The sequence below is a fragment of the Daucus carota genome, chromosome 3, assembly GCF_001625215.2.
Source record: "Daucus carota subsp. sativus chromosome 3, DH1 v3.0, whole genome shotgun sequence".
NCBI lineage: Eukaryota > Viridiplantae > Streptophyta > Magnoliopsida > Apiales > Apiaceae > Daucus > Daucus carota.
In genome coordinates this window covers 1373916-1389931 of record NC_030383.2, presented here as the reverse complement: position 1 = coordinate 1389931, position 16016 = coordinate 1373916, and the positions used below count along the sequence as shown (strand labels likewise).

The 16016-nt window shown below is 33.4% G+C and overlaps 2 protein-coding genes across 3 annotated transcripts; both read right to left on the bottom strand.

Moving 5' to 3' along the window:
- Window positions 1-1084: 1084 nt before the first annotated feature.
- Window positions 1085-7337, bottom strand: LOC108210579 (probable protein phosphatase 2C 12). The gene is made up of 10 exons (XM_017381923.2): window positions 7202-7337; window positions 6591-6872; window positions 5847-6018; window positions 4533-4686; window positions 4350-4413; window positions 3806-3913; window positions 2483-2608; window positions 2148-2386; window positions 1739-1941; window positions 1085-1659 (listed from the first exon to the last, which is right to left on the bottom strand). Exons 2-10 carry the CDS (start codon window positions 6789-6791, stop codon window positions 1631-1633), a joined length of 1296 nt encoding a protein of 431 aa, XP_017237412.1. The 5' UTR covers window positions 6792-6872; window positions 7202-7337; the 3' UTR covers window positions 1085-1630.
- Window positions 7338-8374: 1037 nt separating this feature from the next.
- LOC108211636 (origin of replication complex subunit 2) lies at window positions 8375-13452 on the bottom strand. Of its 2 annotated transcripts, none has more exons than XM_017383285.2 (7): window positions 13319-13452; window positions 12239-12408; window positions 12027-12133; window positions 11783-11915; window positions 10494-10776; window positions 9800-10027; window positions 8375-8846 (listed from the first exon to the last, which is right to left on the bottom strand). In XM_017383285.2, the coding sequence occupies exons 2-7, from the start codon at window positions 12365-12367 to the stop codon at window positions 8647-8649; spliced, it is 1080 nt and encodes a 359-aa protein (XP_017238774.1). In that variant the 5' UTR covers window positions 12368-12408; window positions 13319-13452; the 3' UTR covers window positions 8375-8646. The 2 variants fall into 2 exon arrangements, with proteins under 2 accessions (XP_017238774.1, XP_063947057.1); XM_064090987.1 differs by lacking the exon at window positions 13319-13452 and adding an exon at window positions 12613-12898.
- Between the last annotated feature and the right edge of the window lie 2564 nt (window positions 13453-16016).

The following is a 16016-nucleotide window of genomic DNA, read 5'->3' as shown; positions in this document are numbered from 1 at the left end:
TATAAACATAATAACATAAGTTGTTTTAAAATGAACTTTCAAACTTTTTAAAAAAAATGCTGAAAAATATTAGGATTTTGACTTCGAAAATTGACTTTTCACTTTTTATATGAAAATACAAATAGAATAATTCTAACTTATAATTCATAAGCTCAAATTAAAATATCAACCAAACACCGTCATTATATTTTTGCGTAACATTCATTTTCCGGAAAAAGGAATCTACTTTCTAGATTTTCTTTGTTTATTCAACATGAATCATCGTGAATATGTCTTCACCAACACCAATAAGATCTGGATTTGTAATAACGAATATGTAATCAGATGAATATCAATAATTATCTGATCTGAGGCAAAGTATATTCGAATAAAAACAAAATGAATATATAAATCATTGTCCACTTGGGCTTAGGTGCTAAATTCATGGCTTTACTAAATTCAACTATTAACAAGATTTATGTCTATCCATGTTAACACAAGTACTGATCCTTAGTTTTTTCAAAAAAATAAAAATAAAACTTATCATCCTTCAAAGGCAATCAATTTTGGACATCGGAAGATTCAGATTTGGAGACCCTCAGGTCTGAACAGAAGACAGACTCCGCATGCAAAACCTTTTGCTGAGTACAGGTATTAAATTGAACTAAAAAGTATATGATCTATGTACACGTCCAGTTTCACCTCTTAAGAATCAGAAATCAAATTCAACGAAACTTCAAAGGTCAATCTCTTAGCCTGGTTTCTGAGTTGGACAGACAACCTCGACGAGTTAACTTCTGTTCAGAACCTGCCCTGTTTCATCTGGGAAACTACTTACATAAGTCATAACATAAAATGAAGGATCAAAACTGCCTGCAAGTTAAAGACTTAAAAGGGGTTCAAGAGAGATTTATAGACAACTGTGAACTGACAGTCTGCAGGAAATATGTTCAGATAGCCCGCTCTGTAAATTGAACTGCGGATATAAATAATCACCATAAGCACCACCACTATAGAACCAAATCAAAGGACCAGGCTCTTTCAGCACGAAAAAAACATCCTGTCTTTGCTCTTAGAACAAGATGTGTTTACTTGATACTGCAGAAATGCCAAGGCCTTGTAAAAGAACTGTATATATAAAAATCAATGGTTTGTCTATTCTGAAGAATGTCTTCATACATTTTCATGTCACGTGAAAAAATCTAATCGCAAATGACAGTTCTTGTCAAACTTCCTAACAATAATACACCAAGAATTGAGTTACAGTGTTGAATTATGAGGTAAAGGGCCAGTATAATATCGAACAGTTTTATAGAAGAAACTTATAAGTTTCACTTTCAACTTGTATTTCGTGTTACTTTAGTGAGCCTCGTATTCCCATATTTGGACTGGGATACTCGATTCGTCAACAGCGATGCAATCAGGATTACTCTAACTATAATATGCAATCCTATCTCTGATCTCCAACTTTAAGGTACCAAAGCAAAGGGAAGGATCCTCACTAGTCCCCATGGTTTCGATAAATGAACTCAGATTGAAATCCTTGCAAGAAACCTAGTTGGGATTCATTTTTCTAATACGCCTTACCATTTACGATTTAATTGCAAACAATGGTTAGTTTTTTGTGTAATGCACATGTAGTCAAGCTTGGCTATTCACTTCCACTACTGTATGTAGAATCTGGAAAAAAAATGACATGGCACTGTGTCAGGTACACATCGGTGGAATGTAACTTTTAGGAAATATCATTAGAAAATACCTCCAAAAGTTCTTCTCCCTTCCATAGCTTCTTTCTTCTCTTGGCAACTTGAGCAAAGAAAAGGACCATCCCAGGGCCGTATTTTTTTTGTATTTTCAGTTCCTGAGTGTATTGAAACTCCCTCTCCAGGTTTCATCTCCACTTGACAAATGGCGCATATAAACAATTTAAACATGTTGCAGATTGGGTACTTTGTGTCCAGCCTGCAAGTCACAGAACCACATCAGACAACAAAGACCTGGCTAGTAAAATTTATCATCCTCAAGCACAGGTAATCATATATCATACAGTTTATGTTTCCCATGTAACACGGCCAATTAATAGAGCATTAAAATAACCTAATCCCAGAAACCGAGATAGAAAGCTGTAAGCTGTTTGTAATGAAATATCAACGGAAGAAGTTGCAAACCTTTCAGAAAGATTTGCAGATTCTTCTTCTACTAATTCCTCAACCGCATCTGGTTCACTGTACTCCTTCTCAGAAACTGAAGATGGCTCAGAACTCTTCTTTTTAAACATAGACTTAAAAACTTTCATTCCCTGCTTTCTAGGTGGTGCCGGCAAAGGAGGACTTGGCTTCTCTGGGGGTTGTAAATCTATCACAATGCAGGTTGTGTCATCTCGAAGTCCTTTAAACCCTACAGCTTCCTGTTTATAGGAGTAATGAATGTAAATAGATGTCTAATTAATTGAAAAAAAGAATAACAAAGTTGCTGATTCGAGAAAGCATTTGCAAGCATATACTTTTACTATTTGTGAAGCTGCGGCATCTGGTGGCATTCCACGACAACACTCAAACGCTGTTTCGGCACTTAAAGCATCCCAGACACCGTCACTTGATATAACAAGTCTGCCACCACTCGAGGAGAGCTACACAAGAAAACATTGACAATGTTACATTAGAAAAAAAAAATTCACAAAATCCATTAAAATTACACAACACTGTAACATTAACTTGTAATTTGCTTAAAAGGAACACTTAAGTCTCATGCCAGAACCAGTACAATACTCAGTCAAAAGACTTAACATAACAATCACACTAAACAACTTTTCTATTATTAACGTGAAAAATTGCTCCTAATAGAAAATTATAGGAAGATAGACCTAGCCTGGTTACTAAAGATGAAAGTCTCGTACTAATTACTCCATGGAAAAAAGTTAGAACCCAGGGGTTAACACGTATTAACAAATGGGATCCCAATATCCAAATAGCTACTCTTAAAAACTTATCTCATAGACTCATCCATGGTTCCAGTTAGGGTTCAATTCGTTCAATTAACAGAAATCGAAGGTTTAAATATACTCCCTCCGTTTCAAAATACATGTCCATTTTATCAAAAAAAGTTTGTTTCAAAATACTTGTCCACTTCAACTTTCAATGTCAATTTATATTTCCAAAATCAACTCTCCTTCACATATTACAAATTTATATTTCCAAGATAAACCATACACCACACATTATGTTCAATTAATGACTTAATACACCTCTTTTTTCTCACAATCCATTTTTCTTAAACTATGTGACTTTTTTTAAGTGGACATGTAATTTGAAACGGAGGGAGTAATTGTTTAACAATTGGAAAACTTCATGTGTCACATGTAAACATATAATAAAGTTTCAAATAAACTTGTCTTACACTTCTAGTAAGCCTCATTACAAATTACAAGTATCCTAATATCAAATGTAAAGAAACTGTAGTCAGTCAAATACACACACACAGGCGCACACATACACACACTAAAAATTTCCCAATTCATTAATTTTCAGCACAGCTGGATAGAATTGATCTTCTTCTCTTTGGACTGCTGTTCATTTCTAACTCTGTACAATAATTGTGACAAATACTTGTATCAAATTCATCCAGCTTTTTAGTTTATTATCATTGTGAAAGAAATGGGTTGCAAGTCAAGTAAATAACAAGAGGGAGCAATTATGTAGGACGGATAAAAATAGATATGGATTGTCCAAAAACTGAAATTAGTACAATACCAACTAGTTTACACTTAAAGCCGTTAAAAGAGACATTTGCATAAGATCTACGGAAGCAACATGAAAAGGTAACCAACCTTCACTTGTTTCACGTGAGGAACAGGGACAATGTACTCGCCAACGTCCATATCTCCAATAGATCGTGATAGGCACAACCCACCTGGCCAGCATCTCAAAGGACCGATCTGCGATAAAAATATTTAATTAACCAATACCATGTTGTGTGTGGTGGTTTGAATAGTGTGAAATGAGATATGCAGATAATATTGCTTTGGACCCACCCCTCGCTAAATTGAAAAATGTGCATATAAATTAAATTTGCATGACCAGTTCAGAACGTTACCCCGAAATAACTTGCAACAACTATACATCTAAACACACACACACACACACACACACACACACATTGGCTAATGATCAAATAAAAACCACTAAATGGAAACCTTAAATACAAACCAAGAGAAACTAGCCCTATATGACATCACCCACTCCCTAGATGAAAGTAACCACTCGGGGCCCACCCCCGAGTACCAGGTACTTCAGTTTATTTAAAAAAAGTAGACAGAGATCGTTGAAACTTTATCAAGATGAAACTAAAACAATAATAGTGAAAAACTGCACCTGCGTACCACCACCAGTGTTAAGTCGACCAACCTCGCCACCACTTGCAATGATACGCTTCCTCCTGGTTTATTTTCATACCAGATAAAAAAAAATTACAAATAAAGCCACTAGACGATAAAATGACCTACTTGGCCAAAAAAATAAGATATAATCATACAAACTGAAAGTATGTCAGCTTACTCTTCTTCATTTGTTTCAAGTCTATGATCTGCAGATAGATAATAGATTTCTCCTTCTGAAGATTCAAGGATGCAACGGGAATCACCAACTGATGCTACAGTTACAAAGAGTCCTTCGATTAACACAAAGGTAACAGTTGTTCCTGAAGTTCGCGCTGATATCCAACAGAAGAATAATTAAGTATTATCATATTATATAATTATATAATACTTAAAACAAATACGCACAAATTGACAGGAAATTATAATAAACCATTACTAAAGCGTAAAATTTACATTCTAAATGTAACATGTTAAACCTGGAGAGGCATTTTAAAGTAAAAAGGAAATTCCTAAGAATCCACCAGGTCTGTCTTGTATAGGGATTTGGTGCTACTATGCTACCCCTACTCACCTATAAACATTAATAGGTGTCTAAACTCTAAATACCAGACTGACAATGTTTTAAAGATTCTCAAAGTTCTCCCAAAAGGAAGTGTTAAGTGCATGGTTTATGATTATCTAATTAACTGCGAGTGTTTGCAAGAACAATTATAAAGTGTGTTTCGAAAAGAAATAAGAGGTTTATGTAAGGATCCTGAATATATACAGATGCAAAAAGAATTATAAGTATAACCATATGAATTTATCTTGTTGCACCTTTATGTGATGTTAGAGACTTGAACTAGTGGAAGTCGTTATGGCCATATCTTCTACAGGAAAATAAAATCACTGAAACTGTAACATCTTGCAAGGAATTGACTAGGATAATATATTAAATATACCCCAAATTTTATTTGAACAACATGTTCAGGAATAAACAAACTGGCAAAGTGATGTATAATTATATACTATCTATTTAGGACGGTTCTGGTGTAAAGGAAAGACCATTACATTTTCTTACAACTCTTAACCACGGTTAAAATAATAAATATTTTTAAATTTTACGCGTATGATCACTACAAGAATATGTGATGCATATTGGAAGAAGATACAAATACGCAATAATTTTCTAGTCAAAACCATTAAACCAGCATTTCAGTACAGCTTTTCTAATAACAGCATAATTAGTAATTCAAGATCATGCAAGGATGATCACTCCGTAAGCAAGTCAGTTTGTATTCAAATTGCCATACCCTAATCGCTATCATAGCATCAAGGGTGTGATTATATATGTTTTACATGGCATGCACATAAATATTAATATTCCCTTCTAAAAGTTTAATATCGTCTTCCACAGAAGCTCGCTTTTCATAAATGTTTCCATCATCTAACAGATCTTGTACTGGCTTATTGTACTGTAAAACTATAGATATGCGCATGGATTTGTTAATACCTCTTTCTTGCAAATCCTTATCTGTTTTCACAAACCCTGCAACCAAGGCCCTCGGCAATGCTGCAATCCATTCATCCCTATTAAGATCTGGTGGAATAGCACCCAGGACATTAGCCAAAAGATTCTCCTTGCTGTATATAGCAGCTGCAGACCCATTGTGCCCATCGAAAAGCTGCAAATAAGTGATTTTTAAGAAAGAGCAAACCTAAAATTTTCAAACGAGACCAAATTCTATCAAATGAAGTAGGGCTTGTCAAAAGTAGAGGAACAAACCAAGGGAAATTGATTCTACCATATAAAGGAACGAGAAGATAACACTGGTGTACAAAACTCGGAAATTGAGTAAAAGAGAGAAAGTAAGAAAGCAGACAATATAGCCATGTAGCTCCTAAAACTCCATCCTATACACGCGCAAATAATAATACAAGGTCACACACAATCACTTAAAATGAGACCAGGTAACTCAGAAGAATTATTGCATCCCAATTCACATTACACCTGAGCTACCAACCACACTACACGATGTAGCATACAAATTTTGTCCAATAGTTCCATGCCATATTTTCAATACAAATATAATCTAACACGAACCACCAAAATTAACACCAAATTCCATATTAACCATCAACAAGTAGTGTAGTAGTAGAATACTTCTTATCTTGATGAAAGGATCCTGACACAACACTCAAATGCCTAAAACAATCAAGCAAGCAGCAAACAAAAGGAAGCAGAGGATAAACTAACCCCGAAAACATGATACGTGGTAACATCATCACCTAGCACACGCTGACATTCCGTCTTAACCAATGTAAAATCCTCACCCTTCTTGCTCTGATTAGCCTGACCATGCGAAATCTCCGGTTTCTCAACCTTCTCACTTGCCAATTCTCGTTTCAACAATACCGAAAGGGGAACAGTCTGATGATGATCACTCCTAGCGGACATTCTTCGAAATCATACACTATCAACGAATCACGAATGTGCCTCCCCTTATATTTCCATTTCCAATCCGATCAAATCCTAAACCTACACCAAAAATCACACACACATTACACACACAAAACCTAAATCCCAGAAAACATCGCAACAGAATCCTATTCGAATCAAAGTCGATTACAACTAACTTTCGAGATATAAACTGAATAATCACAATTAACATGAATCAAATAAGCTCTAGCTAACAATTAAGAAATTCACAAATCCAAACTGTGAATAATTCAACCATATATAATCTATACATATATGCAAGCATAACAAGTTACAAATTAATAAAATCAAGCATACATAAACGTAAACTGCACACACTTGTATATGAAATCGAGCGAGATTGAGCGAGAGAGAGAGAGAGAGATTACATGAAATCGCGTGAAGATCGAGGCGGTTTCACTGCATAATTTTTAGAGAGAGAGGGAAAGAAAAAGAAATAGAGCTAAATTTCCTTTTTTATATATGTTGAATTATTGTTATTATATTTTTTAAATGATAAATTTGGGTCAAATTTGATATTGCTGTTTTGGCTGTCATCTGGTGGATGTGATCTGTACTCTCTGCAAAACGCTGCGTTTTGCTGTTCGCCGCAGCTCACTCGTCCGAATTGAATTCTATTAATAAAAAATATTCGAGTTCAGCGTCACATAAATTAGATAAATTTCTTAATTTTTCATAACTTTTCTGTTAATTAGTTTCAGAAAGAGACTAATTGATTGTATTTTACACAATTTTTACAATTTTTAAATTTTCATCAGGTTAAATACATATTTTTATTTTGTTGAAAAGAGTTCCCGATCATATGATTCGATTCAATCGGGTTTCATATTTATTCTAAAAAAATTAATTTAAAGTCCAACCATGAGCTCAAAATAAATTAATATGGATTTTATGTGAGAAATATGTTTATACTTTTCAAATTTTATTGAAAAGCAAATTGAATTGGTAATACTTTTTACAAATATTATGTCATATTTGATTCGCGTGGTACACAAATTATTAGCACAAATAGCAATGGTTACTGACGTCAGTTTACATGTGCACAGTTCTCAAATTTATGAAGTTTTATTTTTAATCGTTTAACCAACTTGCGCATGTGGTTGCATTTTCTTTCTGTTGAACAGAATAGAACCAAATTTAGCAAAGACGTGCAAATAATAATTTTTATGTCTTTCTCAATGATATTTTTAAGATTATATATGCCCCTTTTTTAATACCCAATAACATTTAGATACAACTCAGTCAATCTTTATCTATCATATATCATTTTAATGATTTGTTTATAATTTATTTTAAAATATATTTTTCAGTTTTTATAAATTATAGATGAAGGAGTTTAATTTTCCAATTAAAAATTGGTCATTCCAATCAGAAAATAGTTCTAATGTCCTACTAACTGGAAACGGATGCAAATTTTTATGGTTTTAGTTGCTGATTTTTGAAAATTTGGTTCTTTTTTGTTAAATGGCAGATAAATACCTAAATAAAATGTAAAAGCCCCAGCTGCTTTTCTATATTTTGACATCGTGCAACTTAAAATATGCAATCTAAAACACATCAGTTTTTGAAATATTGCTTAATACAGTATTTCGACATTTCCATGAAAAAACTTTCTAACATAGATGACAGGAATGAACACTGATGTTGCTAAAGATATTTTGCCCTACACTTTAAGCAAAAGCTAAATATTAATGTATCAGATCGTTTCTGCATTACTACTTGCAGATCTCTATGAAAGAAACTGATAAGTAGAGATAACCAGTATGTAGGTAATTACCATCATAAGCGATATCACTTACACGGCTTATATCCTCTATTGACTGATCTCCTCGATAACCTTTTCAAGTGCTTCTGTTGTTAGAGGAATGTACAGGCAGTCCTGACCATCAGAATTTTTTCTGAATTTCACCAGCTCATGATCTTTGAATTCCGTCAAGTGAGAATTCAGTGTAACCTGGCTACTCACCAAAAACCGCTCTCGACAGGTTGAGTAAAGATTATTGACAGGAAAACCTACAAAAAAAAAAAATATATATTAGCAACCTGGTATAATAGATGGAGGGAAAGGTAGGTCACTAGCTGAACATTTGGGAGCTCGTATCATCTCTATCATGAAATCTTTCAAGCTGGCAAAAGTGATTTCTGTGTGTACAAATAATGCTTGGTGTTTCTGTCACACTAATCACATAGATGCTATGAACTTCGACTCCTTTGTTCAACAATTTCAATACACTCTGGCTGTAAAATTGATTGGGATGGTAATAGGTCTGTTACCATTACCTCTATTTGGCACTCTTTTAGAAGGTGGGCGGTTGGGCTGGGATGGCTTCTTATGGTTTGGCATAATCTTTCTGTACCAAAATATTCTGTTCTCTTATGGCTGGTCATAAAAGAGAAGCTGCTGATGCGAGATAGAATGATAAATTTCTGATGAATGTCTCTCCCACCTGTACCATGTGTCATACCCCCGCAGAAACTCATGAGCATTTGTTCTGTAATTGCAATTTCATTCATAAAGTGTGGGATTGCTGTCCTATTCAAATAAGATTGAGTTGGGTTGACTAAAATGATGGAGAGATTGTGGATTCTAACTTGGATTCCATTCAAAGGAAGATAGCTTATCTATATGTTGCACAGGTGTTTCATGCAACTTGGTCGGAGTGGAATTTCTGGGAAAACTTTTTACTTGTGCTGGCTTCTATCAGAAATGTATCTTTACAGTTACTTTTGTATTAAACGTTAGTTCTGATGCTTTGATATGTTTGTATCCTAGCTAATAGGCTTTTCTGTTTAGGCAGCTTAGTTGATGTTTCAAGTAATGGGTAGTACCTCTTGCAAGGTATGCCCTTAGTCTTGTACTGGTGCTTTATCGTTGATATAATTTTTTGTTAATTTAGCAATAAAAAAAGGAGTAAAAAGACCTGACAACAAAAAAGAGAAAAAATTAAGCTCTGGAGTCCATATACCTTCGTCATCAGGATGGGCAAGTTGATGTTCTGCAAGAACTTTAAATACACTCTGGGCATTAGGCGTCAAACTCTGCAAAACTATCGTAGCAGTCTTGACAGTTTGGGTGGTTCCTCCATGAGCAAGAATCAATGGATAAAAGGTTCCTTCAACTTTGTATGGTGAAAAAGTAGGAACATGATGCCAACACCAGTTGAATTGTGTATGAACCATCTTCTTGTCCCACACTTGCATAAAGTAAAAGTGCCGTTAAGTTTGAACTTAGTATGACATACATATATAATTTTTGGATCAGGAGATGGAGATAAAATTTATAATTATATACATCATATACAGGTCCAAATAGTATGAGCATATATAAGAGGAACATATATCGTGGTCTGAGCCAGCCCCTAATCTAATGGCTGATACTCCAGGGACTGAGAGATTCATAATGCATACCTTTCTAAGACTTGTGTCACTCGAGATAGGATATATTGCAGGAGAGAAGGGTGAGAAGGAAGTTCTGTATTCTTTATCTAGTATCCATCATAATATACATATTTATTAAAGTGTGTAAATTCAGAAAGACACTTGTACTACCTCCTGCCATAGTTGCTAAATGTTCAGAGAACTAACTTACAGTACTAATAAAATAGGCTAGACAACATTACTACGCGCATATGGAAATTGCAGTAATCGGACTATACTTACAAAGCGGTGCATTTACGTTATCAATGGAAGCCACCATACGAACATGAGAACAAGCAGCAATTCTTGCAAGATACTGTTGACTGTCAGAGTCACGTAATCCAGGCCCATCAATATTGTGAATGACAACACAAATGGAACATTCATTCCCATCCACGTGAGGTCCATCTAGAAAAGCGATAAGATCATCAATGGACAAGGCATTATATGAACGTTGGCTCCCTGAAGGAGTCTTTCGCTGTGCCTTTAACTGGTCTCCAAGCAGTTCACATAATGTAATTAAAACCTAAAATACAACACACACATAAAGTAAGTATGACAATACCAAGAACATGAGTATTCAGTTGGGAAGCATTATGAAACATAAAATTTTATGAGAAATTAGGAAGGGACCAAGTAAGTCATCAAAGCATTTGCTGAATAATTGATAAACAGAACACAAAAATAGAAGTAACAACACAGGATTTATCTTATTGGCTCCTCTTGTCTCACTACCAAATTAAAAATAGGTTGAGAACTAAATCCTGTTAAGTGGTATGTTTCTGTGTTTCCTTATTCCTGTGAATTTAATTTCTGTACCAACTTATAAAATACGAAGACCGGGAGTGATAAATAAAGCTACGCTGCTACCTGATAAACATCGAGAAACACTTCTGCATAGACAACCTAGGCTACACACAGAAAAACAGGTAAGACACTGTTGAAGAACCATCTGGCATATGTTGTAACCCACAACCTGAGAGTACAAACCTTGGCACAGGAAGGTAGAAAGGGCATTTGATTCATAATTGTACCTTCTCGGTATGACAAACTTGAGCATCATGCTGATTCTACCTAAACCATTGATCTTTTAGTTTTATTTGTGTCAACTAATATATGCTACAGTGGATTCTAGAGTTCCTGAAGTATATACCAAGTTCCGAACTCATATATACTACACACTAGCAGGAGGACTGAGTCTATTATAGCACAAGTATAATTTTACATTCCACCCTCTTTTCAGAATATAATAACCCCACAGAGCAATCACCTGGCACCTTTAAACTCCCAGAAAAGTTCCTTTTATTTAACAATCGTTTTTCTTTTATTTGTTTATAAAATTTTGTACATGCACATATGCATTATGTCTAAAATAGAGTAAACTATACACAACAGCTATTTAAAACTAATCCACCATATTATGCAGATGGAGAACTTCATTTAGAAGATGAAATGAAGACAAACATGGAGAAAGAAGTAAAACTACCAAATAAAGTTAGTGGTCTTGTTCAGCTTTACGAGGCTTACATTACCTGTTTAAGATTAATTAACTGAAGATAGCCATTGATCACCAAAACAGAATATCCAGTCAAGGTTGTTGAAGCAAAATCTTCAATCAATGCTTTCTTAGATCCAAAACCGTACAATAGGAGACCAAACCCAGCCCTGGGTTGGTACAGAAACATAGATTAACATTAAATATTGAATTGCAACCCCAGAAGCATCCCTCCCAAATTACAAACAATTGAATAAACAAGTTTTCAAGGGATTGCACACCTTAACTCAAAAGCCCATTTGGAGTACAAACATTTGTAACTTTTAATCAGTAAATCAATTTCTTTCTCGTGTTTAGGCTCAATATTGGAAACTGCTTCTCGAAGCTCCTGCATATTTGTTAGGGCGTATATCATGTAAATCCAATGGTGTCATAAATGCACACAAATTTGGTGACTATCACTAAGAGAAATAGTTAAGAACTGGAGCAGAACCTGTTCATCAACAATATCGATATCAGAAAGCTTATGAGTAGATCTCTTCACAGAAGTGCTTGACTCTTTAGCTAGGAAGTAGTTTCTTGAAAACTCAAAATCACCTTCATCAAAATCAGTACTCTCCATAGTTGTAGCTGTTAACTATTATTTCAAGGGTGTCACAATACCTGGAAAAACAAACAGATGAACTCAAACACTCTGTCAAGCAAATCAGATTCTCTAATTTGGGTATATTTCCCTACTACATGAACCCAAAGGATCTATGTAAACTAAGTAGTTAACAAGCTTGATGCTTCATCTACAACAACATATACTCCTAGTCCTAGGGTTCAAACTGTGTCACGAAAATCGAGTATAGATATAGGGTCAACCTCTAGCCGTTTTGAATTCCTCTCCAATCCCATCAATTAACAAGTAATGCAGCTTTTTTTTTTACTGTATATTCACTCCAACTAAAATTCCTCAAACAGTTCCAATTGATTGGACAACCATCACCGAATCTCAATACCCGCACTACCTCTAACCGTGTTCTCACAAAGTGCTTAGTCTGCGTCACCTATCTATACTAATAAATAAACACTATGCCAAACTTATATAATCTATTTTATGACTTCTCCGAATACCTTGATCCCCAACACCACATAACTGGTCAATGGTCATATAACATGACCTCTCTCCCCCTCCCCCTCTCTCTCTCCCTCCCCTCCCCCTCTCTCCCTCCCTCCCTCCCTCCCTCCCTCTCTCTCTCTCTCTCTCTCTCTCTCTCTCAATATTAAAAACAAACATAAAACTAATCACACAAAAAAGTTAGAAGGGATAGGTTCTTAAACATGATTCGAGCAACAAGGATTCTTAAGAGACACTTCACATCTTATAACGGCAGACATTTAGCACAGTACATACTTCGAATCAAAATGAGCCCCCTTGAAAATAACGAGTAATTGCCTAAACAACTCACAGGGAACTTTCATCAAACACCTAGCACCTAACCACACACTTGCATTTTTTGCAATTAAATAAAATAAAAATTTAAGCAAATTTTAAATACTTGAATTTGTGAATGAAGTAGCGCATTACCTGAGTACTCAGAAAGGGGATGAGAGTTAGGGCACCAGTGAAGTGCGAAGCCGCGAAAATACCGCAATACAGAAACTCGCGCCAAAAGACGTCGTTTTTAACGTTGTAAGATGAAAGTTGAGAAGCCGCGAAATAAAAATTATATTAATGATTTAATATTAATATTTATAAAATAAAATAAATTTGCGCCAGTTTATAAAAATTATATTAATGATTTAAAATTAATATTATAGAATAAAATAATTTTATATTTTAAACATCTCGATGCAATACCAATATTGATATATAAAATTGCAAAATTGGATTATAATTCATGAGTGAAAAAATAAAAATAAAAATCTGCATGTAATGAATCACGACACATCTTAATTTTGATGGTGTTTAACATAGGTGTGTAAAAGTCTAAAAGATATTGGGATAAAACTCCAAAACCATTCTTAATTTTAATAGGGATAAACATTATGTTCAAGTTGTACGAACATTAATCATCTCGGGACGTATGAACTCCAATCCATACACGGGTTTATTAGTGATTCTTTCCTTTTTTGGATTGATTGTCTGCAAAAACATCAATTTAAATCCATGAGATTTCGGTCTATAATTACCCATTTACCCTTGCAACAACCTTTATTTATACTGTATAAATAGCTTCACTTAAAAGGTGCTTGAACCGAACAAACAGATATTGTGAAAGTGTTGCATGAATAATCTTTTCATGTATACAAAGTAAACCATATAAAGAAAACAATAACAAACATATCTGATGAACAAAACAAATATTATAAAAAAAATAAAGAACAATCATATATCCCTCACAGTTAATCTATTAACTTTTCCATCCATCAATATCATGTCAAAGACTATATTGTTCTCCCAGGATTTGTCGACCACCACATCCGGCAAACTCTTACTCTTATCATCCAATCATCTCTATCGTCATTTAAAGCATCCAACATAGTGTAACTCATTATTGTATTAGATGGAGAAGACAAATAAGCTCAAGAAAAGTTGTGTGTTAAATTTTATGAAGTCTCACCTGAATTTATAGAGGTTGATTTGAGAAAAGACCGACTTATCAAAAATACTTTTTGTTTTTGACATACATATTTTCCAAAAATATGATGATCGTTTCAGATTCTGATTTGATTTTGATATTTTAAAAAAAGTAGGTCTTAAACTTTCTTTCAATATATCCGAAACTAAAAAAGACAGTTTTTATTTTTGATATTTTTTCATCCGAAAATTCCAGAAAATTAGAAAAATAGAACTGAGATCTCTGAGAGGCGCAACCTAAACACCTCATGCTTCTCCTTTATATAAGTATATTGATTTACCTCCGTATTTTTTAATCTGACAATAATATTTTTTTTTTCAAATTTATTAAACAAGCGAAAGAAATCCGAATCAATTGGATTCTGAAATTCTTTAAAATTTAGTCAATTTGATGTATATTTGATTTTAAATTTTCTCCGCAAAAAAAATATATTTAGATTAGTACTCCTATCTCAACAAGTTTTGTACGTTACTTTTTGACACCTATTTTGAAACTCTGGATAAAAGTTTGAAATTTAGTTTTTTATTAAAAAAATTTAAAGAAATGTTTTCAAACTATATATTATAGGAGTCTCAAAATATGTTATGCGTGCGATCAATAAACCTAAATAATTTGATAGGACGAAAGTAGAATTGGATTTCGACATGAAAAATCCTTGTTCTTATTTTGCTGGTATTTCTCTTGAGAAAAAGTGAAATGAGAAATATTATTATAATATTTTGTTATTTCACCTGATAATACTTCTCGTTAATTCATAATCCAGTATTCACTCCGTTCTTTTTATATTTGGTCAAGTGTGGATGTTTAAAAAATATGTATAGTAAGAAAATGAGAATAATAAAAAATTTATAATATTTAATGTAGAAGGTAACTCGAATGAGGATAGTTAACTTGTATATTATTAGATATTATTATATTTATTATTATATTTTTATAAGTATTGAGATGTCAAGAATTAAATGGAAGATCTGCATAAAAAAATTGTTGTGAAAGAAAACAATAAACACTTTTCATTTTGTGGAGAATCGTCATGAAAGAAAACATAAATCTTTATAGTAGATTTGGTTTCAATTTTGTCTTTGTTAATATTAAACGAAAATTATGTTCTCCGAAACCACCCTTCAAACAAAATTTCATTTATGACCCAGTTTTAAAATTGTCTTTAAAATCATCCACACACGCATAAGCTTTTATATTATAAATATATACCTAAAATATTTTGAACTCATATATATATATATATATATATATATATATATATATATATATATATATATATATATATTGTATTACTATATATATAGACACACATACATATATAGATAATCTACTATTTCATCCTCTTTTTAATCAATTCCAATGACGGTTTTCGTAACAATTCCTCTATTAATATTTTTTGTTGAGTATTTTATTTAGTAATACAATATTATGATATCCGAGTGACATGTCATGATGTAGTAAATAATAAGCTCATCAAATGCGTATTTTAGAAGGCTTATAAATCATTTATTATTATTAAAAAATAGATACAATTATACAACATAACAAATCTTACAAATTAAGAATATTGGCATTTCACTACCACTTTAAATTAAATAAGAAAAGAATATAAATGATTACATATTATCATCACAAATAATGACA